The 22,756-nt window shown below is 35.3% G+C and overlaps 1 protein-coding gene and 1 non-coding gene across 6 annotated transcripts in view; both read right to left on the minus strand.

Annotated features, from left to right (window-relative positions):
• Positions 1–1,367: 1,367 nt before the first annotated feature.
• ANKRD12 (ankyrin repeat domain 12) overlaps positions 1,368–22,756 on the minus strand; it is a 141,444-nt gene continuing 120,055 nt past the window's right edge. For all 5 annotated transcript variants that reach the window (XM_023587578.2, XM_058277372.1, XM_058277371.2 and 2 more), the window contains 4 exons: positions 19,905–20,003; positions 8,239–8,382; positions 4,803–4,898; positions 1,368–4,208 (listed from right to left, as the gene is read on the minus strand). In XM_023587578.2, the coding sequence (XP_023443346.2) occupies positions 4,023–4,208; positions 4,803–4,898; positions 8,239–8,382; positions 19,905–20,003 (525 nt within the window). In that variant the 3' untranslated portion in view covers positions 1,368–4,022. The remainder of the gene's footprint in view (positions 4,209–4,802; positions 4,899–8,238; positions 8,383–19,904; positions 20,004–22,756) is intronic.
• On the minus strand, positions 5,468–5,632 carry LOC111763140 (small Cajal body-specific RNA 13). The gene has a single exon (XR_002796067.1). It is a non-coding gene; the product is annotated as a small Cajal body-specific RNA 13 (non-coding RNA).

Consider the following 22,756-nt stretch of genomic DNA (forward strand, 5'->3'; position numbering starts at 1 on the left):
GGAATTGAACCCAAGACCTCCCATGTGGGAGCAAGCTCTCAACTGCTTGAGCCACATCGCTCCTGATGGAATTCTTTATATCTTGATTTGGGTGATGCTAACATTAATATATACATGTCAACATTCATTAAACTTATTTAAAATTGGGGTATTTTTATTGGATAAATATTATACAATTTAGAAAAATTCTTGAGTGGTTTGGTACACAGGTGGCATTAACCTACACATGTATGCTATATATGCCTCATAAAAATTAACAAAAAATTTTTAAAACGTGAAAAGCGATGGCTATCTAAAAGTTTTTTATCTAGTACTAGTGAGATATTTAAATATGGCATCCAGATTTTTAAAAAACGTATTTAAAAATTCATCAATAAGTCAAATAAATGAGCTTCCTATTTTTCTTAAGTTCTTTGTATAATTAATTCATCCAATAAAACTGAATCCCCATGCAAAGACTGTGATTATCTTTAGGTAAATAATTTTATATGTTACTTTCTCCCTTATAATACATGTATAAACATTATATTATTTGCAAATAGTATATATTACTTACCACTTAATCATTGGAAAAACCCAGCCAATATCTTTTGGACATTTTTTTTTTTTTAATGCTAAGAATTATAATTTTAGTTCTTTTTTTTAGCCATTTTGATTAATGGAATTGCTTAAATTTTATTTCCTTCAATTTATTCTATGAATCTTGGTTTTGTTGATTGAAAATAGTTTGGATAACTATTTCTTTGCAGGCTTAAATGAAAACTGTCCATTTTAAGTACAGTCCCAAGAAGTCACTAAATAATGATGAATTACAAAATATTTTAACCAGTTAAACTTCACACAGTAAGTTTTTCCAAAGATTAATATATCTTGCAATGTACTCTTTTTACATGCTTGGAAATGATTTTTTTTTTTAATGGTGAAAATGCTTTCTTTAAATATAAAAAGTGAAGACTATCTCATTAGTTTTAAATAGTCAATTTATTCTTTATAAATATTTGGGTTTTGATGTTTCAGGATATCAGAAGGAGAATAAAAAATATTGCCAACTTTTTGGATAACAAAGAAAAACAAATATTTAGCTCTGTACTCAATTTATAAGATAAATGTATAATTCTTAAGTCTCATTAAAATATGCTTTATGGAGTCTTTGCTTGAAAGTTTTGCAGTATGTCTAACACTTGTAAGCCCTCTCATTATTGAAGAGATTCGAGCTGGAAAGACATTCTTCATTGGCTGTTTTTCTGGGATGTATATTTCTTAGCTACAATTTTGCTAGGTGCCCAAATAAACACTTGTGTTTGGCTTACAGTCATATGGGAGTGGAAAATTAAATTAAAAAACATATAGCACACATTTCACTCTTATTTTTTCTATAAAAATATAACTCTTTATTAAATAACATGCACAAATATCAACTAGTCATTTATTAAACAGATATGATTTAGAACAAGATTTAAAGAAATACAAATCCTTAGATACAATTTAGTATCTTGTTCATGATATTTGAATAGTTTAAAAAAAATATTGATCGAACCAACCATCCTTTGTTTTTCTTTCAGAATCCACAAATCCTTTTAGGAATATACCCCATTCCAAATTTTTTCTAGTATTTCAGAGTTTCAGAATATCTTTAATATCAAAAGCCCTTAACAACTTACTTGATTATAAGTTCCCAACGAGAAGGCATTAATGTTTAAGCTTTGAGCATTGAGTAACTTTACAAAGGAAAATTTGTAAAAGGCAGAATCGTGGCAGAGAGGATCAAGCTCTTTGAGGTACCATTGAAGAGGAAGAAAACTGCAGTTAGCATTAAAAAATTGGGATGACTAAAATATGCCAGATTCATTCTTACTTTTCTCTACTGTAGCTTTTCTGTTTGGTCAAACAGTGATTTTTTTCCCCCCTCTTCTTCTCTGATTGGACCATCAGAACAAACTGCTCTATAAACCACTCCTCTGGTAATTGTCTATAATAACAACACTCCATTAGCTGTTTTTTCATTTTTATTATTTGCCATACTATCCCATCAAATTTCATTTTTGGTAAAAGTATAAACAAAATTTGCATTAAGTTTTTCATATTAAAAAAGTATTGCTTTTATGAATTAGCTTTTAATGTTCCCAGCCTTAACAAACTTAACTTCAACCAAACCAGTGCTTTAAAATCTACCCTGCCTCCCTGGCCCCATTTTTCCAATTAAAAAAGGCCAAAATCTTTCAGTTAAATTTCTGAAGAAACTACATCCAATCTTTATAATGAAATCCTTGCACTGTGTATTTTTTACACATGCTGCTATAGTGCGCATGCCAAGTAAAGTATAAATTAAAATATAAATTGACGTGAAAATTCAAAATTCCCTAAGCTTAATATGAACCTTTGCACTCAAAAACTTTGAACATTCTTTCTCATTAGCTGGAATTTCCAACTTGCAAGCTGAATTTAAATCACTTCATTCCTCATATATTCTTTTCACTTTTCTCTATCAGAATAAAAAAACATTCAGTATTATAAGTCAAGAAATTTTATCTCATATACTTATGATTAATTTTACATTAACCTAAATTTCCTTTCAAAAATGTTTAATAAGTTGTTTCAGGTCTGAAATATTCCTGAATATTTAACCATCATGTTATAAAAGAAACTGGACATTTTCTAAGTATATTGCTAATTATTTTATTATAAAACAATAAACCAAATTGTAAATTATAAAATGTTTGCAAATTATATATTTTTCATCTTGACAGAAGGAAAAAAAATACAACATACTAATTTTTTATAAATACTGCAGATTGACTAGAATATACCTAAGTTTCTTTCACTTACTTTAACTACCAAATAGCTCTCTTTGAGTACTCAGTTTTTATTTTAAAAGTGCAAAGGTTATTAAGCTTAAAACATTAAATTTAAGCAATGTAAAAAAGTTTTACCATGATTTAACATGACCAATAAAATTTATTAAACATATTTACATATTCACAGATTCTTTCATTTTGAGTATTAAAATAGACATTTACACTTTTGGAATTTTCATTCAAAGGCATTTTTTTAGGGGAAGAAATAGGCTCTACTGTGAGATGAAAAAAAGAGCTAAGATTTTTTTGTATGCCTAATTCTAAGTAATATGTCCAACATATAGTTAAGTCATAGGCACTGTCACAGAAGACTAGTATGAAACACGTTACACTGTTTTAGGCATTAATTATGGAAAGAGTTAAATTATAGAAAGCATGCAATACAACTAAGTCACAATCTTTACAATTATGGTGATGAAAACAAGCTAACTCAAACACATGCATGCTTTATTTAAAAGTTTTGCTACCTGAACACACTACTACTACACTCCATACAAACTACAACTTTGGTCCAATAAAACATGAGACAAAACAGTTTTACAATTATTTCTTTGTACATGTTTTTACTACTAATCCCTCTGTATACATTTTGACCATTAATTACAAGATTTACATCTGCACAATATGTATAAAATAAGTTATTAAAAAGGAAGACAATATTAAAACTTTCAGAAAGAAAACTGTACAATTAATTTACAGATATTAAACTGAAGAAATATTGTGCCAAGTTTTCCCTCCACTTCTAAAAACTATTTGGTAGGAAGTGAATCTTCTAGTTTACTGATTTTTTTTTTAATAAAACATGAAAGAGATTTGAATACTAGTGGTTTTCTCGTTATTCAGACTGTTAACAGCTTCCAGCGCTATTAACAGATTCTCAATTTTTAAAATATCTACCACAGTCTGCCATCATGCCCTAAACACAATAGTTATCTTTCACCAATATAAACAATAGTTTTGTGCTACAAATTGTGTTTGGATCCAAGATCCAAAATAATTCTCATTTTTTAAATAAAATGACAGTGTTTACTATATAATGAACTTTAATTAAACTTTACTAACAATAGTAAAGGCATAATACCAGTATTTTTGTAAAAAGGCAGTATTCCACAGTATAATGCTCAAGCCTCATCTGTTTAAGAAGATACCCCCTGGAAGTAATGGCTGTTAAATAGGAGTCAATTCAAAGTCATCATTAACATCAACGAGGGGAACATAAAACTCCTGGATTTCATAAATGCTGATAGATTTATAGGTGGCAGGATCAAGTTCCTGGAGTTTGAGCTGCCATTCTAATCTCTGGACGGCATTTAAAGCTGCAGCTTCATGTTGTTGTCTCATTAAAAGACAAGTCTATGTAAAAGAAGGAAGCGTTAATTGATTACTTTGTTAAATATGCTTTCTTTAAAAATGAATTACATCCATAGTTTCTTTAGGGATTAAGATGGATACCATTAGGAGTATAAAGCGTTTTGAAATTATGCCCATATCCTATCTTATTCTGCCTGAATCCATATGCCAACTATTTTTGCATTAGCAAATTCACACTCACTAATCTTGCCTATTTTAATTTAAAAAAATGTTCAAATTATCAAAGGGATCATGAAAATTTAAAGATTTTGAAATCTCAAATCAAGTAATTTTCTTTCTAGATTATTTGCAAAATACATTCCTTCTCTTACCAATCTCACCTTCTTCCATATGTTAACTATAACCAGGCATGTAAACTGGCTAATAACCATGAAAACCCAAATTAGAAAACAGCTTTTTCCATGGTATTTTCATCTTTTATACCACACTATCCTTAATAATGGATTTGTGATCTTTATTTTTCTTTATCTTTTCAATTGTGGTCCAGCATGAGTGCTCACAACTAACCAACATTTCCTCTCATAATCCTCTCTAAAATAGCTGATTTATTTAAACTGAACTTCTAAACATACATACCTTTAATTTGTCAAATTTATCATCCACATCTTGTAACCAAGACATGAATTGTCTTGCATTAAAACGGTCTCTCACGGAAGTTTTACTGTCATCAGACTGAAAGAGAACATTAAAAGTAACTGAGTATTATAAAATACATTTAACCCACTTAAAAATCTATATACTGCTATAATTTCTATGGTATATGTCACTATTTTAGGAATGATGGAAATATAATTATGAAGGAAAAAATATAAGTTGAATAGTGCTAACATTTGATAAGGCCTTTTATTTCCATATTGACTAGACAGATTAGTTATTAGAACTTTCAAGATGATGAGTTTAGTTATTAATTAAAAAGAATCCTAACTCGATCAAAGATGTTTCTCAAAAGGGCATATCATATGAAATATTGTGCCTGTGGCATTTCTATTAAAGTATAATTGATTTCAGATTGAATTTTAATGTTAAAGTGTACCATATATAGGGAGAAAAAGTGTTAAGGTGTTAGACAGCTGCTTTTGAGTCTTAGACAATTTTCCAGGATCACTTCTTTAGAGTCCACATGAAGAAATTCTGTATCAACTCTTAAGAACACCAATTTAGAAATTAAGATAGGCAATATTCTTATTTGTGCTCTGTACCTTACTGTTGTGACTGTCTTTTTGCCTTTTTTTTTTTTTTAATTATCCAGTAGTACTTAGTGTTCAACAGAAACCATTCAGGTGCTAAAAAGTATCTAGATTACAATGCTTCTCTTATTGTTAGATGATAAAGACATGGCAACAGTACCTTTACTGTATAATCATTTACCCTTTCAGTTTTCTGCTCTGTAAATGGGATAACAGTACTTCTTTTAAGCTTCTTTTAAGAATTAATAGCATCTCTGACAGCACTCACCATAAGGCCTGGGAATACAGGAAGCACTTGAAAATCCAATAAGCATTCATGGTAACTGTTGCTAATATCACTACACAATGCTATCAAAGGGACACCCAGGCATCAGGATGTGATGTGACAGTCACACAAGTCATATTTTTAGCCCCTATCATTTCCTTCATGGTCCTCAAGTAAGACTTTCTGACTATTTTAGAATGTTATTGCTGAATCCATTTTAATATTAAAGTTCATTTTGAAAAGGAACCAAAAGAGACATGGTAAGCAAGTAGGCTAATGGATGACTCAAGTCCTTAACAAAGGAAGGCAGGGTTTTTTTTCTTTTCCAGTTTCTCAGAGATAATTCTCATATGAAATAAGACTTTGTCAAGAAGACTTTTTAATATAAAGCCAGTTATAAAAGGGTGGATGACAGTTCCATATTTAAATAAGCCCCTAAAATGCAGAGAAGTCTTAGAATACATTTTTCTATCAAGAGAATAAGCCTCATATTTTTATATCTCATTAATTTTCATTTAAAATCAAGTGATATGGAACATGGTATAAGGAAATCTGGGGTAAAGAATAATTATCAAAATCTCTTTATAATTAAAAATTTATATTATTTGCTTACAGGACAGAGAATAAAGAACACAAGTTTTGGGTAGAAATCCAGGAAATTAAATGTAGTCTAAAGTGATAATTTATTCATAAGAAAAAAATTTCTTCCTCAAGAGAACGACTAAATTCTTCTGTCCTTTAATTATTAGATTGATTATGGGGCGGCGAACTTGGCCCAGTGGTTAGGGCACCCGCCTACCACATGGGAGGTCCATGGTTCAAACCCAGGGCCTCCTTGACCCGTGTGCAGCTGGCCCATGCGCAGTGGTGATGCGCGCAAGGAGTTCCCTGCCATGCAGGGGTGTCTTCCCGTGTAGGGGAGCCTCAAGCGCAAGGAGTGCACCCCGTAAGGAAAGCTGCCCAGGGCGAAAGAAAGTGCAGCCTGCCCAGGAATGGTGCCGCACACATGGAGAACTGACACACCAAGATGACCCAACAAAAAGAAACACAGATTCCCGTGCCGCTGACAACAACAGAAGCGGACAAAGCCGACGCAGCAAATAGACACAGAGAACAGCCAACCAGGGTGGGGGGGGGGGGAGGGGGGAGGGGGGAGGGGGAGAGGTAAATAAATAAATAAATCTTTACGGAAAAAAAAAGATTGATTATGAACTGATCCTTAATCTCTGATTTAGGGATCATTCTGGGGCTTTCCTGGGAAGATTCACTTTTCTTTGGACATCTCTGCATTACCTGTATGAGGCTGCACTTCCCTGTTGTACTTCACTATCAATTATGTTCTCTGCTTTATATCTAAACAGGTATTTCTTAATGTTCTGGTTTAGTAGCCTCACAATTGGATTTCTAGCTTTGCTATGGATTTTTTATATTTTTGTCTTTTCAATGAGTTTTGGGAGGAAGAAAAAGTAAACAGGTGTGTTTTCTTAACTATTCTGAACCAGAAATCTTCAAGACTTTTCCTTATGCCTTGGTTACTTATTCTGTTCTAAAATTGATTTTATTACTCTATAATTGCAGAAAACTTAAAAAAAACCTTGAAATACCACATGGTCTAGTACAGCCTTTTAACAACATGATTAAACTTTTATAGAAGTTATTAAAACCATCCACTCTTCCCTTTAAAATCTTTAAAGTTGGAAATTCTAGAACTTCCCTCAATGACCTATGAAGTGTTTATTTCCTTAGAGTCAAAGAGTTTTCTTAAGATTCGGTTATTCATTTTAATTGCCTTTTCAGATCTCTCTCAACACTTCATTTGAATGAAACATTTGGTGGCTTAAAAAAGTTTGAAAATCACTGTCTAGTTCAATATCCTCTTTTTATAGCTGAGAAAAATAAAGCCTAGAAAGGAATGACATACTCTGCAGTATACCCAGTATTCTTTCACCAGTAGTTTGTAAGCTTTAAAACAGCATTTTCTAGTTTTTTTTTTTTTTTTGGTAGTAATCCTTTCCTGCCTATGATTATACTGTACTTTAATATTATATTCTTTCTCTTGTTGATGAATTTCACTTGGTTTATAAGGCACAAACCATTTCTGACAATTGGGTTGGAATTCATGTAATATGTGACCATAAACTTTATCAAAGATACAGCCACAGTTTTTCACAATTATATTTATTCCATCAACACCCAAGATCCAAACAGGTGCTTGGCATTATTTTAGCAATGTCACAGCCAACTTGAATTGCTCTTTAATGTACATAAGGGAAAGCTTTCCAGTGGTTGGAAGGTCCGAACTAAATATATAAAATCCACTTTAGAAACAAATCACAAGCTTTAAGGGCATGATCCTAAATACCTACCAGTGTTGTAATTACCTGCTTATAACATAAACCTAATGTTTAGAGGACTTTAGAAAAGAGAAGACCAAATGATCTGTATAGTACTTTTGTTGGAAAGAGTTGCTTTCTCCTTTGATAGTTGAATTTAAGTTTCTTCCATGGAAATAAATTACAAGAGTAAAAGAGCATTCTAAATGAACCAATGAACATTTTACCTGAGAGTCCAGAGGTACATTGTATACTTCTGCATCCAGCAAAACAGTACAAGCACTAAATGGCAGTGTTTGATTCGCCAATGTTCTTGCAGCTCTGTAATGAACTCGTAGAACTTCCTGTTCATTGGATACAATGAGTTTTTCCTAGTTGAACAAAGAATTTAAAAATATATATACATCTATTCTTCTGCAATTCAATTTTATAAATATACACATACAAAAATCATTTAAAGTTGGGTAAAGAACTTGAATCTCAGAAGAGCTTCTAGGTAAGCTTGAGAAATCTGAGAACTCCTAGAGTTCTAAAAGTTTAAGTAGCTTTTTCTCTTTCCAAAAATTGGCAGTCTTTTTAAAAATTATTTTTTAAGTGTACAGTGGTGGTTTTTAGTATATTCATCGAGTTGTTTAACCATCATCTAATTCCAGAACATTTTCATCACTCTGAATAGAAACTCTGTGCCCAGTAGTAGTCACTCCCCATTTTCCCTTTCCCCAGCCCATGGCAACCATTAATCTACTTTCTGTCTCTATGGATTTACCTAATAAGTTCAATTATAAAATACATGGTCATTTGTGACAGACTTTCCTCATGAAGCACAGTGTATCTGAGGTTCACCCATGTTGTAGCATGTATTAGTTATTGCCTTCCTTTTTAAGGCTGAATAATACTCCATTGTACGGATATCCTATATTTTGTTTCTACATTCTCCAGATGGTAAGATATTTAAGTTATTTCCATGTTTTGGCTATTGTAAACAATGCTGTTATAGACATTCATACTCAAGTTGCTATTTAGACATTATTTTCAATTCTCTTGGGTAAATAAGAGTGGAATTGCTGGGTTATAGTCTGTTAACTTTTGAGAAACTGCCAAATGCTTTCATAGTGACTCACATTTTACATTCCCACCAGCAACGTATAAGGGTCCCAATTTTTTCAATCCTTGCCAACAACTTATTACCTTTTTTATAATAACCATCCTAGTGGGAATGTGGTATCTCACTGTGGTGGTGTTTACTCTTTTATTATGAATATATTCATAGATTTTCACTCTACTCTGATGCTAGTTACTTGTAAACCTCTGACAATTACAGTAAAATCCTGTATTAACATGTTAAGTGGAGTCCAAAAATTCCAATTATGTAAAATGCAGAGTAACCCTATAGTAAGGTTAATGAAATGATCAAGGAAAGCTTCTGCATTTAGCAGACTGGGAATCTTGGGCTCCAGCTGTGAATCCCAAACTGTCCGGATCCTGGCTACAGACTTGTGCCACCTGGTGGTGACTGTACTCTTACATAAATGAGGACAACTTTGGGACCTTGACTGGCTAGAATATTAAGAACAGAGGTAGAGATTCCAGGAATCCCCAGCTTTTTTAACATCCATTTTGTTGGCCCCCTGGAGGGCTGGACTGGGAGAATACTAAGGATGTGCCCAGTTTTCTCCTCCCCACTATGTTCCCAATTTCTGTCTAAATTAATGAGAACTTAAAAAATTCCCCCACATTATATCCAAGAATGAAGTCCACATTATATCCAAGTATGCATTATTCTAGAATTTGCAAAAGAAAGAAACAGGGTCCTATTTAATTTCTTATTCTTATTTTTTAAAAAATTTATTTCTCTCCCTTTCTCCCCCACCCCCAGTTGTCTGCCGTCTGTGTCCATTCGCTGTGTGTTCCTCTGTGTCCGCGTCTATCCTTATGAATGGCACCGGGAATCTTTGTTTCTTTTTGTTGCATCATCTTGCTGTGTTAGCTCTCCCTGTGTGCAGCACCATTCCTGGGCACGCTGCACTTTCTTTCACGCTGGGCGACTCTCCTTACGGGGTGCACTCCTTGCGTGTGGGGCTCCCCTATGCGGGGGACACCCCTTCGTGGCATTGCACTCCTTCTGCGCATCAGCACTGCGCATGGGCAAGCTGCACACGGGTCAGGGAGGTCCTGGGTTTGAACCGCGGACCTCCCATGTGGTAGGTGGATGCCCTATCCATTGGGCCAAGTCTGCTTCCCAATCTTATCAATCATTTTTTGTGGCTACCTTTTGTATGTATTTGTTAATTATTATGTGACAAATGATAGTCAAGAGGTAAAAAAATAAAAATAAAAAAAATAAAAAAAGAGGTAAGTCTAACATTTAAGATTAATTTAACTATAAGTTTAAGAAGTCTTTAAAAATAAAATTCTTGTAACATTTATACAATCTAAAACTTCCCCTTTTAACCACATTCAAATATACAGTTTAGTGCTATTAGCTATATTCACAATGTTGTGCTACCATCATCATCTTCAATCACCAACTTTTCCATCATCCAAAATAGAAACTCTGTACAATTTAAGCATTAACTCCCCAACCCCCATCCCAGGCCCTGGTAAACTATACTCTAGTTTCTGACTCTATGAGTTTGCTTATTTTAAAATTCTTTTATTTCAGTGAGGTCATACAATATTTGTCCCGTCATGCCTGGCTTATCTAAAATAACATGGTGGCTTCATCCATGTTGCTGTACATATCCGACCTTCATTCCAGTTTGTGGTTGGATAATACTCCATTGTGTGTATATACCATTTTGTTTATCCATTTACCTGTCGATGGACACTTGATGGCTTCCATCTTTCGGCTACTGTGAATAATGCTGACAGGAAACACTGGTGTGCAAATATCTGTTCAATTTTTTTTGGTATATATCTAGAAGCAGGATTGCCAGATAACATTATAATTCTATATTTAACTTTCTGAGGAGCCACCAAACTGACTTCTACAGCGGCTGCACCATATTACATTTCCACCAACAATGAATGAGTGCCCAATTTCTCCACATTTATAATTATCCATTTTTTTGTTTGTTTATAAATAATAGCCATTCTGGTAGGTGTGAAATAGTATCTTGTGATTTTGATTTGCATTTCCTTAATGAGCATCTTTTCATGTGTTTTTTGGCCATTTGTATATCTTCTTTGGAGAAATGACTATTCAAGTCTTTGCTCTTTCTTAAATTGGGTCCCTCCTTCCCTGCCCCCTCCCCCTCCTTTGGATGTGTTGTAGGATTTCTTTATATAGTCTGGCTATAAAGTACTTTCTCCCATTCTGTAGGCTGTGATTTTACTTTCACGATAAAGCCCTTTGATGTACAAGTGTTAAATTCCAACGATGTCCCATTTTCCTATTTCTTCTTCTGTTGCTTATGCTTTGGGCATAAAATCTAAGAAAGCTCTGCCTCATACAAGGTCCTAAGGTGTCTCCCTATGTTTTCTCTATGAGTTCTACAGTCCTGGTTTGTATACTGAGGATTTTTATCCCTTTAACTTTTATACGTGGTATGAAGTAGGGATTCATGTTTATTCTTTTGCACATGGCCATCCAGCACAATCTGTTGAACAGACAATTCTTTCTCAGTTGAACTGACTTGGCAACCTTGTCAAAAATCAATTGGCTTGCTTTGCTATTTTCTATAATTGATTATATTAAATCTAACCTGGCCTTGCACTCTCTTTTGCAATCTGTCATTTCTTCCAATCTATTTTTCTATTTATTTTACAATTTTACAATAAAGGACTTAAAAAAAAAGCCATTGCTAATATATTTGGATAGATCATATAGTATGTGAATATATCTCAATATAAATGCTTAATAAACAATAATTGTGCAAGAATAGCCAGAAATAGCAGCTATGTACAGCAGGGGAAACAGATATTGAGAGGTGAGGAATTTTCGTTTTTTTGTTATTATTGAAATAATGAAAATGCTTTAATAATGATTGACGTGATGAACACACAACTATGTGATTATACCAAATACTGCTGACTGTACATTTTTGATAAACTTTATGCCTTATTAAAAAAACAAAACCAAACCAGTTGGCCATAAATGTGAGGGCTCATTTCTGAACTCTATGTTTGCCTGTCCTGGTGCCAGTATCATGTCATTTTGATTACTGTGGCTTTGTAAAAAGTTTTAAAATCAGAAAGTATGAGTCCTCCAATTTCCTTCTTCCTTCTGAAGATGTCTTTGGCTATTTGGAGTCCTTTACTATTCCACATAAATTTGATGATAGGCTTTTCCATTTTTGCAAAGAAGGCTGTTGGAATTTTCATTGGGATTGTGTTGCATCTATAATTTGTGTTGGGTATAACTGACATCTTCAAAATAGTCTTCCAATCCATGAACGTGGAACATCTTCCATTTATTTATATCTTCATTGATTTCTTTTAGCAATGGTTTGTAATTTTCTATTTACAGGTCCTTTATATCCTTGGTTAGATTTATTCCTAAATATTTGATTCTTTTAGTGGCTATTTTTTTTTAAAGGTTTCTTTATTTATTTCTCCCCCCTCCCCCCGATTGTCTGTTCTCTGTGTCTATTTGCTGCGTCTTTTGTCCGCTTCTGTTGTTGTCAATGGCATGGGAATCTGTGTTTCTTTTCGTTGCATCATCTTGTTGTGTCAGCTCTCTGTGTGTGCAGCACCATTCCTGGGCAGGCTGCACTTTCTTTTGCGCTGGGCGGCTCTCCTTATGGGGCACACTCCTTGCCCGTGGGGCTCCCTTACGTGGGGGACACTCCTGCGTGGCAGGGCACTCCTTGCATGCATCAGCATTGTGCATGGGCCAGCTCCACATGGGTCAAGGAGGCCTGGGGTTTGAACCGTGTACCTCCTATGTGGTAGACGGATGCCCTAACCACAGGGCCAAGTCCGCTGCCTTTTAGTTGCTATTGTAAATGTAATTCTCTTTTTGATTTCTCCTTCAGATTGTTCATTACTAGTCTACAGAAGCTACTGAATTTTGGGTGTTAATTTGTACCATGCCACTTTGTTGAATTCATTTATTAGCTCAAGTAACTGTGTTGTGGATTTTTCAGGATTTCTGTATATAGGATCATGTTATCTGCAAATAAGGCAAATTTTACTTACTGCTTTCAAATTTAGATGCCTTTTATTTCTTTCTCTTCCGTAACTGCTCTGACTAGAACTTCCAGTACAGTGGTGAATAACAGTGGTGACAGTGAGCATCCTTGTCTTAGAGGAAAAGCTTTTAGTGTTTCACTATAAAGTAAGTTGCTAGCTGTGGATTTTCATATATGTCCTGTATTATGCTGAGAAACTTTCATTCTATTCCGAGTTTTCTAAGTGTTTTTATCAAGAAGGGTGCTAGATTTTGTCAAATGCTTTTTCTATATCAATTGAGATAATTGTGTTTTCTTTTTTTCTGTTAATGTAGTATATTAATTGATTTTCTTATGTTGAACCACCCTTGCATATCTGGGATAAATCCCACTTGATCATGGTGTATAATTCTATTAATGCACTGTTGAATTCAGCTTGCTAGTATTTTGTTTGCATCTATGCTGATAAGAGATATTAGTCTGTAATTTTCTTTTCTTGGGGTATATTTATCTGACTTTGGTATGAAGGTAATGTTGGAATCACAGGATGAATTAGGGAGTGTCCCTCCTCTTCAACTTTTTTTAAAGAGTTTGAGCAGGATTGGTGTTAATTCTTCTCGGAAAGTTTGGTAAATTTCCCCTGTGGAAGTATATGGTCCCGGGTTTTTCTTTTTTGGGAAGTTTTGATTACTAATTCAAATCCTTTACTAGATATTGGTTTGTTGGGATCTTTTATTTCTTCTTGAGTCTGTGTAGGTAGTTTCTGTGTTTTTAGGAATCTGTCCACTTCATTTAGGTTATATGATTTGTCAGTATACAGAGAAACAGGTGCAGAGTTAAGACGGCGGCTACCGGCTTCTTTTTGACTTGAACAGGCTTAAATTTTTAGCTGTTCTCAGGATTATACTTTAGCCTGCCAAATTTACAAATTAGTAGCTCAAGTTGGTGCCCAACCGTCTCTTCCTCCCCTGTTTTTGGGAGGTGGAGCTTTCAATTTCAGCTGTGGAACAGCCCCCGAGGTGGCTTGTATTCCAGTGTAGGATGGGCACTGGCCTGTGGCGTGGAGAGCTCTACTTACGAGTCTTCTCTGCAGATGGGCAGTCTTCTCATTCCATTTCTTCAAGGATGCTGCAGGATGCTCTTCTGGCTTCCTAGAGCCCCCAAACAGGTGCTTCAGCTAGCTCCAGAGAGCTCTGGGTGTTTACCAACTGCCCTGTAGCAGGAGGTGACTCGAAGGAGCTCTTTACTCTGCCATCTTGCTGGTTCCGTGTTCTCTTTCTTTTTATCTTCATCAGTCTAGCTACAGGTTTGTCCATTTTGTTGGTTTTTTCATAGACTCAGTTTTTGGTTTTGTTGATTCTTTTTTTTTTAAACTATTTTATTTACCTCTGCTCTAATCTTTATTTTCTTCCATTTGCTTGCTTTGGGTTTAGGTTGCTCTTCTCTCTCTAGATGCTGGAGTTTTTTAAAATTTTTGAGGTATCAGGACTGGGAATTGAACCCAGGACCTCTTATGTGGGAAGCTGGCACTCATCCAGTGAGCCATACTGGCTCCCGAATTGGTTTTTTTGTTTGTTTGCTTATGGTTTGTCTTTAGGAGGCATCAAGAACCAAACCCAGGACCTTCTCATGTGGGAAGCAGGCACTCAACTGCTTGAGCTGTCTGCTCCCCTAGATCTTTCATTTTTGAGATTAGGTCTTTGATTTCAGAATTAAAAAAAAAAAAAAAGTAAATATTTAGAGCCAAAAACTCCCTCCCAGCCCTGCCAATGCTACATGTCATATGTTTTGGTATGTTGTGCTTTCTTTTTTCATTCATCTCAAGGTATTTCCTAAGTTACTTTGTGATTTCTTATTTGACCCAATCATTAAGAGTGCATTAATTTCCACATATTTGTGAACTTTTCCAGTTCTCTGTTACTGATTTCTAGTTTCATTCCATTCTAGTCAAATAAGATACGTTATGATTTCAATATTTTAAAATTTACTAGGACTTGTTTTGTGACCTAACATATGGTCTATCCTATAGAAAGATCAATGTGTATTAGAGAACAATGTGTATTCTGCTGCTGCTGGGGGAGTATTCTATATACATCTGTTAGGTATATCTGGATTAGTGTCTTGTTCAAGTCTTGTATTTCCTTATTAATCCTCTGTCTACTAGATATTCTATCCATTATTAAAAGTGGTATATTAAAGTATGCTACTATTAATGAAGAGTTCTCTTTCTCCCTTCAAACCTGTCAATGTTTGTTTTATATATTTTGAGGTTCTGCTGTTTGGGTGTGTATCTTCTGTTGAATTAACACCTTTAGCAGTATATAATGACATTCTTTGTCTTTCATAACAATATTTTACCTGTAAGTCTATTTTATCTGATATTAACATAACCATTCCAGCTATCTCTTGGTTACTACTTGCATGGTATATATTTTTCCTTCCTTTCACTTTCAACCTATTAATATCTTTGAATTTAAAGTATCCTGTAAGCAGCATATAGTTGGGTCATGCTTTTTATCCACTCAGCCAATCTCTGCCTTTTGACTAGCAAGTCTAACCCATTTACATTTAAAGTAAGTACTGATAATGCAGAACTTTCTTCTGCCATTTTGCTATTTAGCCTTTCTAAGTCTTACTTTTTTGGCTCTCAAGCTTTTTGTTAATGCTTAATTTTTTTTAAAAAAGATTTTATTTTATTTTATTTTCTCCACACTGCCTTGTTGTTTTTCACTTGCTGTGACTGTTTGTCTTATTTCTTTAGGAGGCACCAGGAGCCGAACCTGGGACTTCTGATGTGGGAGGGAGGTGCCCACTTGCTTAAATCACCTCTGCTCCCTGCTTTTGGATCTCTCATTATGTTTTTGCTCCCTGCATCTCGTTGCATCATTTTGTTACATCAGCTCACTGTCTTCTTTAGAAGGCACCAGAACCTCTGCTCCCTGCTTTGTTGTGTCATTATGTTTTTTCTTTGTGGCTCTTGTTGTGTCAGCTTGCCACGCCTGCGCATTGCACCAGTTTGCTGTCTTCTTTAGGAGGCACCAGGAACCAAACCAGCGACCTCCCCTGTGGTAGGCAGGAGTCCAGTCACCTGAGCCACATCTGCTTCTCCCTACTTTAATTTTTATTTTGAATTTTTGTATTGTGCCATATCAAGTCCCTTCTCATTTCTTTCTGGATATATTTTCCACAGGTTACCATGGTTTTAAAATTTAATATCCTAAGAACACAGTAATTTTGATTTGATCCTACATGTATTGCTCCTATATCTCTCCATCTTTCCACCTTTGTTTGGTACTTGTTACAGATTTTATCTTTATACATTGTATGTCCAAATCACAGGCTTATCATTACTGTTTATGCATTTTCATTTCAGCACCTTTAAGAAGAAGTGGTGTTACATACCAAAAATTACAATACAATAATTACCCATATGGTTACCTTTACCAGAGGTCTTTTTCTCTTTATGCTGCTTTGATTTACCATCTAGTGTCCTTTCATTTCAGTCTGAAGAATTTGACTTATTACTGCTTATAGGGCAGGTCTAGTGGGGATGTACTACTTTAGCTTTTGTTCATCTTGGAATGTCTGTGTCTCTCCTTCATTTTTTAATTATTTATTTATTTTATTATTATTTTTAGGAGGTACCAGGGATTGAATCCAGGACCTCATACATAGGAAGTAGGCGCTCAAACCATCAAGCTACGTCCACTTCCTTCTCCCTCATTTTTGAAAGAAAGTCAGATCCAATCAGCTGAGAATTTTATTTTTCAGATAAAAAATTCTTGGTTAGTAACTGTTTTCTCTCAGCACTTTGAGTATTTCATTCCATGCCTTCTTGACGCCATGGTTTCTGATAAAAATCAGAACTTAAATCTAACTGGAACTCCCTTGTACATATGTTGCTTTTCTCTTGCAGCTCTCAGAACTCTCTCCTTTTGCATTAGACAGTTTGTCCACTTTGTGTCTGGGTGTGTCTCTTCAAGTTTATCCTGTTTGGTATTTGCTAGGCTTCTTGGATATGCATATTCAAGTATTCTGCCAAGCATGGGAAGTTTTCTGTCATTATTTCTTTGAATAATTCCCTTCTGCTCCTTTTCCTCTTCTTTTCCCTTTGGGAATTCCATAATACGTGTGTGTGTGTGTGTGTGTGTGTATATATATATATATATGTATATAATTTTTTTTTTTCCCCATAATGTGTATCTTGATACACTTGATGGTGTCCCACATTTCTCTTAAGCCATTTTTGTTGTAGTTATGGCTTTTTCTCATTCATTTTTCTTTCTGCTTCTCAGCCCCATTTCAATCATCTTTTCTTTTAGTTCACTGGATTCTTCTTTCAGCTCTAATTTGTTGTTGAAACCCTCCTAAGAGCTTTTCATTTCAGTTACTGACTCCTTCAACTTCAGTAGTTTTGTTTGGTTTCTTTATGAAATTTCTGTCTCTTTAATGAGATTCTCATTTTGTTCATTCATTGTTTTTTTTTTTTTGATATTCTTTAGTAGTTTCTCTGCATTTTCCTTCATCTCATTCAGCATACTGAAGACCTTTTTTTTTTTTTTAAAGTCTTTGTCTGATATATCCACAGTCTGGTCTTTTTCATTGATGTTTTCTGGATTTTTATCCTCTTCCTTTGGATGGGCTATCATTTCCTGTTAGTCTTATAATCTTTTCTTGCACACTGTACATTTGATATTTTAAATTTTAACTCAGGGATTTAGTCCCTGAGTTGTACGTTTCTTGAGTCTGTAACCAGCTACAGATAAGACAGAGATTATCTTCATTTCCAGGAGCTAACAAAACCAAGGCAAAAATACATCTTTCACAATCTTTGCAAACTGGCATTGTGTTGGGTGGTGCTCTCCATCTATATTCAATCCTCTTATCTAAAAGGTAAGCCCAAGGCAAATGCAAAATGCAGGGTCCTACCAGTCTTTTCTGAGTCTGTGACTTGTCCTGGGCTAGTGCTTTGCTTGCTTGTGGCCTTAGGAGTTCCCTTGTTTATGTGAATTTTTAATGTCCCCTCTTGCCTAGGAAACAGATTTTCTCCCTCTTCCGGGTCTCTACTACAGGAACTGAAGCAGGTACCCTCTTGTCCCAGGCTGTCCAACTCAACTATTTCTTATGTTTTTGGTGTTCCAAGTATCTTTCTAGGACAAATTCTGGGAGGCATGAGTGAGCTGGAGAAGATTTCCTAGGCCAGTCTTCCCCAGCTAGAAGCAGAGTAGGACCCACAAAGGGAACACTGGCTGGTTCCACACTGCCTTGGGGGAGGGAGTGAGAGAAAGGGCTGCAAGGGTGCCAGGAGCTTCTCTTATGGCTCTTTGAAGCTGTGTTTTCTTGATTCAACACTTGCCTAGTAAATGCAGCCCTTTAACTATCTTCCATGGTTTTGAGGAAGTGTAATGTCTTTAAGACTTGGGTGCTGCTTTTGCCCAAGGTGGGTTGGAACAGTGGCCACCCTCAGAGCCAGGTCCCAGTGATCTGAAGTAGCTGATCAAAAGCAGTGATTGGACCAATCCCGACCCCACCACTCTCCTGGATCTGGGGAACTAAGTCTTTATATTGTATCAGCAAGCTACACCAAGAGCGTGAGTGAGGATCTAACTGCGGCCGGCCAAGAGGCTGGGGGATGGGTAACAGTAGCTGCAGCATCAAGAGTGAAATTCACTGGTATTCACTGCAGCTTACTACCTCTTCTTCCATCTCTTCCTTCGATGCTGCACAATGTCCTACTGGATTCTAGATAGGGCACACAGATGAATATAAACCAGATAGGTTCAAATACATCTGATGGTTGAAATGTCTATTTAAGTGTGTTATATGAACTAACTTCTTATTGTTAACAAACTATTCACTGATATGGGGTCATGTGCAGTGTTGCAAGTTCCAGGAGTATCAGTGCTTCTTTCTTGTACTTGTTGCTTTCTTTTTAACCCTATGAATTTTATTTCATGCATTTAAAAACATTATTCTTAGGAGAGGTTCTATAGGTCTCACCAGATTGTTACAGGGGTCCACAACACAAGAAAGGCTAAGGACCTCTGCCCTAAGAGACAACTCAGGGATGGATCGAAGAAAATGTTTATAGAATTTTGTTTGTACATGAGTATATGTATATTTCTGTGAGGAAAGACTGTAGCTTACATATTTTCATAGATCCATGACCCTCAAAAAAGGTTAGGAAGGTAAAGGTGTTATATTTTTAACAATCCAAGTGAACTGACTTCTATGTTTCTATAAGTAACTACAGAGATTTTTATTTCATGCCAAAACTAGCCTGGCAACACAATACCATTGTAAGGACCAATATGCACAGCCTCTGTTAAGTAATTTGCACGTTAGCCCTAAAATAGCTAGACTAAGAAATAATTGAAAAACTTGGAAATCTACACGTCCCACTAGAATTCATTGCTATAATTCTCCAAATTTAACCAATAAGAAATTCTATACACAAAAAATTTTATTTTTTTGAGGTACTGGGGTCAGGGATTGAACCTGGGACCTCATATGTGGGAAGCCAGTACTCAACCACTGAGTCACACTGGTTTTCCTACAAAAAATTTTATATACAAAAAATACATTCAACGTGAATTAAAATATCATAGCAGCAGCTATTCTAAAATAGGCTTAAAAATTAATTGCATAAAACATAAAACAAAATCAAACCGTTTTCCCAAATGATTTTAACCAAGGAAAACCTAAAAAAAGTGTATGCCATTTCAATCTAGTGTTAAGACAATTGTTTTGTTAGCATAAATGTAAATCTAAACATTTCTTACCCTTTCAATACTGTGTTGCAAACGTAACTTCATCCTTACAACTTCTTGTTGCCGAAAAAGCTCTTTGAGTGGATCTGACAATGAAGGTGGTGGTGTAATCTAAAATAATTAAAAATATTAGATTTTATTGACAATAATGGGCTAGTTTTCTAAAATTCAATGCTTTTAATACACAAGTTGACAACAAATTCTAATATTCTGTGAATTAAATAAAGCAAAAACAACTGATATATATCTAGTTATTACTTCACAGGCAATTTCAACTTTTTGAAGCAGCAGAGAATACCAGCAGCTTCAATGTTTTGATTCTGAAGTCACAGCAAATTTCAAACAGCAAATTAGAAGACCTAAGAATGTTTTTTATTTTATAGCATTAGAGAGTGACAGCTTAGAATGGGGGGAAGTAGTCACAAACACAGAAAGGCTGGTATAAGCACCAAACCATCCTAAATATCCCAGTGGTTTAAGATGATCAGTAAGTGGTCTCTTTGCAGACATGATAAAAATTAAACACTAAAGTCTCAAGTTTTACATTCAGTGAATTGTCTTTTTAAAAAGTAGATGACATTGTTTCCTCATATATTTGTGTTTTTCTAACTTCTTCACTACATGTGATGTCTAATATTACTGTGTCTAACCAAACTCCAAAAAGCTTATAGTTAATCTCTAGTTTGCTATATAGTGGACTGCCTTCTGGTAGGTGCTGGGGGTTAAGGAAGCTGCCCCAACCAATTCATGCACTCTATTGTTATTATAATGAGAATCTGAGTACAGTAATAACTACCTGAGACCTAATGAACATTTTCCCTTTATCCCTTGGAATATTTATATTTTCCGTTCCTTTTACCCTTGTTTATAATTAATATCAGCATATTAGGACAAAGTATCTCACAGTATGTTTTGGCACAAGGTATCTCAGTATGTTTTGGCACAGTATAATAACTTAATTGATTCTCCTGTCGTTTAACTGTAAACTCCCTAAGAAAAACTGGAATAATCAGATACTACATGCTTTCTTACCCAGCATCATAGGATTGAACTCTACTCAACCATCTAAAAAGTGATCTTGTTAAAAATCAAACCTGGATCTAATCAAGACTCTAGATTTACATAAATTTATAGGAATTACAGGGGATTGAAAAAAATGAGAGAGAAAAAAGAAAAACATGTAAAATTATATCACAAACATTTAGTCAGTTGAAGACGGAATGTGGAAAATTCTACAGGAAAAATAATCTATCGGGGCTGATCATTTTTTAGGCCTCTAATTGCATGAATATGTTTGATTTCTATGTCTTGTGAACTGCTTTACATTTAACAAGCATTGAAGAGTCTGGTGCTAGAGTTTTAGTTTTGCAAAGTCATTCAGGCCTCCAGGTATTTCAAGGAGCATAGAGGAATTATGTCCACTCATATGAGGTTGAGGCATCAGAGAAAGCTTTCTCTATAGAAATCTCAAGATAATGCCTGAGCTTCAAGGAAGAGTCAGAGCCAGATCAAAAGAGAGAAAGGAGGTAATGTGGGGGAAAAAGAAAGGAAAGAAGGGGAGGGAGACAATTCCTAGGAGAGAGGATGGTGTGATGACAGGCATGAAACAAGGATGATATCTTCAGGCAACTATAAGCAGTCTTGAGTTCTTAGAACAAAGAGTCTGAGGAAAGAAATGGTGGAATGTGAGGATGGAAAGATGAGCAGGGGCACCATAATGGAAAGCTTTATACGACAAACTATGAAGGTTATATTCCATTCTGTAAGTCAGGTTTTTCAAAACGACGCTGCACAGAACACTGGATGCTCAAAATGATAAGAAATGATTCTAAAGACAGATAGTCCTGCAGTGAAGAAATATTTTAGATTAACAGGGTTTCCCAAATCTATTTGTCTACTAAACCGCTCCCCCCCGCAAGTAACACACTGTGGAACAGGTATGCAGGACAACACTATGGTAAATTTTGTATGCAATGGGGAACTACTGAAAGGTCTAACAGTTCACTGCTCTGTCTGTACAGAGAACAAGTGTTTGACAAGCTTGTAGGAAAGGAGTTAAGGAATCACACTATAGTTATATTGGTGTGAGGTAGATAAGGGAAAGGGGGAAGGTAGGAGGTGGGTTCTAAAAATGCTGGTGGCTGCATGAATAATAGATAAGAACAAGTAGTCAAGGAGGACTTGTAGGTTTTTAGCGTGAAGACTAGATGTATGGTAAATAGACGCCAGTAAAGGGCAGGAGAAAGAAAAGCGGGATTTTGGTGTTAACATGCTGAGTTTGCAGGACTTATGAACATTTAGTTGGAGCTATCCACTTGGCAAAAAATGCTTAGGAGGGGAGCAGGTGTAGGTCTGCGGTTGAGCACCTGCGTCCCATATATGAGGTCCCGGATTTGATCCCTGGTACCACCTTTAAAAAAAAGATATTCAGCCCAAACTTTTCCTAAGTTGTTTTTTTTTTAAAGGGGATACCAGGGATTGAACCTGGGACCTTGTATATGGCAAGCAGGTGCTCAACCACTGAGCTACAACTACTCCCCTCCTTTTGGAACTTATTAACATATATCAGTGAACATAGGAGAGGTGGAATAACCACAGAAATTAGAGACTTTCCCCCTTTGCTGTTTTTTCTCTGGGTTTCTCTCCATCTACCTTTAAGCAAAATCATCCTTGGAGATTTTGTCTTTCGGTTTCTGTGAATCCCAGGAGCCTCTAAAATAATTATTCTCTCCACAGCTTCCCAGGAATGTACTTTCCTCTTCTCACCCATATTTGGAATCCCTCTTGAAGGTTTCTGTAAAGTGTGTTATTATTACCAGCGGCCACTGTAGACACCAGATTATGATCTTTCTTTCCTTCTTCCC

This window comes from Dasypus novemcinctus, chromosome 16 (genome assembly GCF_030445035.2).
Source record: "Dasypus novemcinctus isolate mDasNov1 chromosome 16, mDasNov1.1.hap2, whole genome shotgun sequence".
Taxonomy (NCBI): Eukaryota; Metazoa; Chordata; class Mammalia; order Cingulata; family Dasypodidae; genus Dasypus; species Dasypus novemcinctus.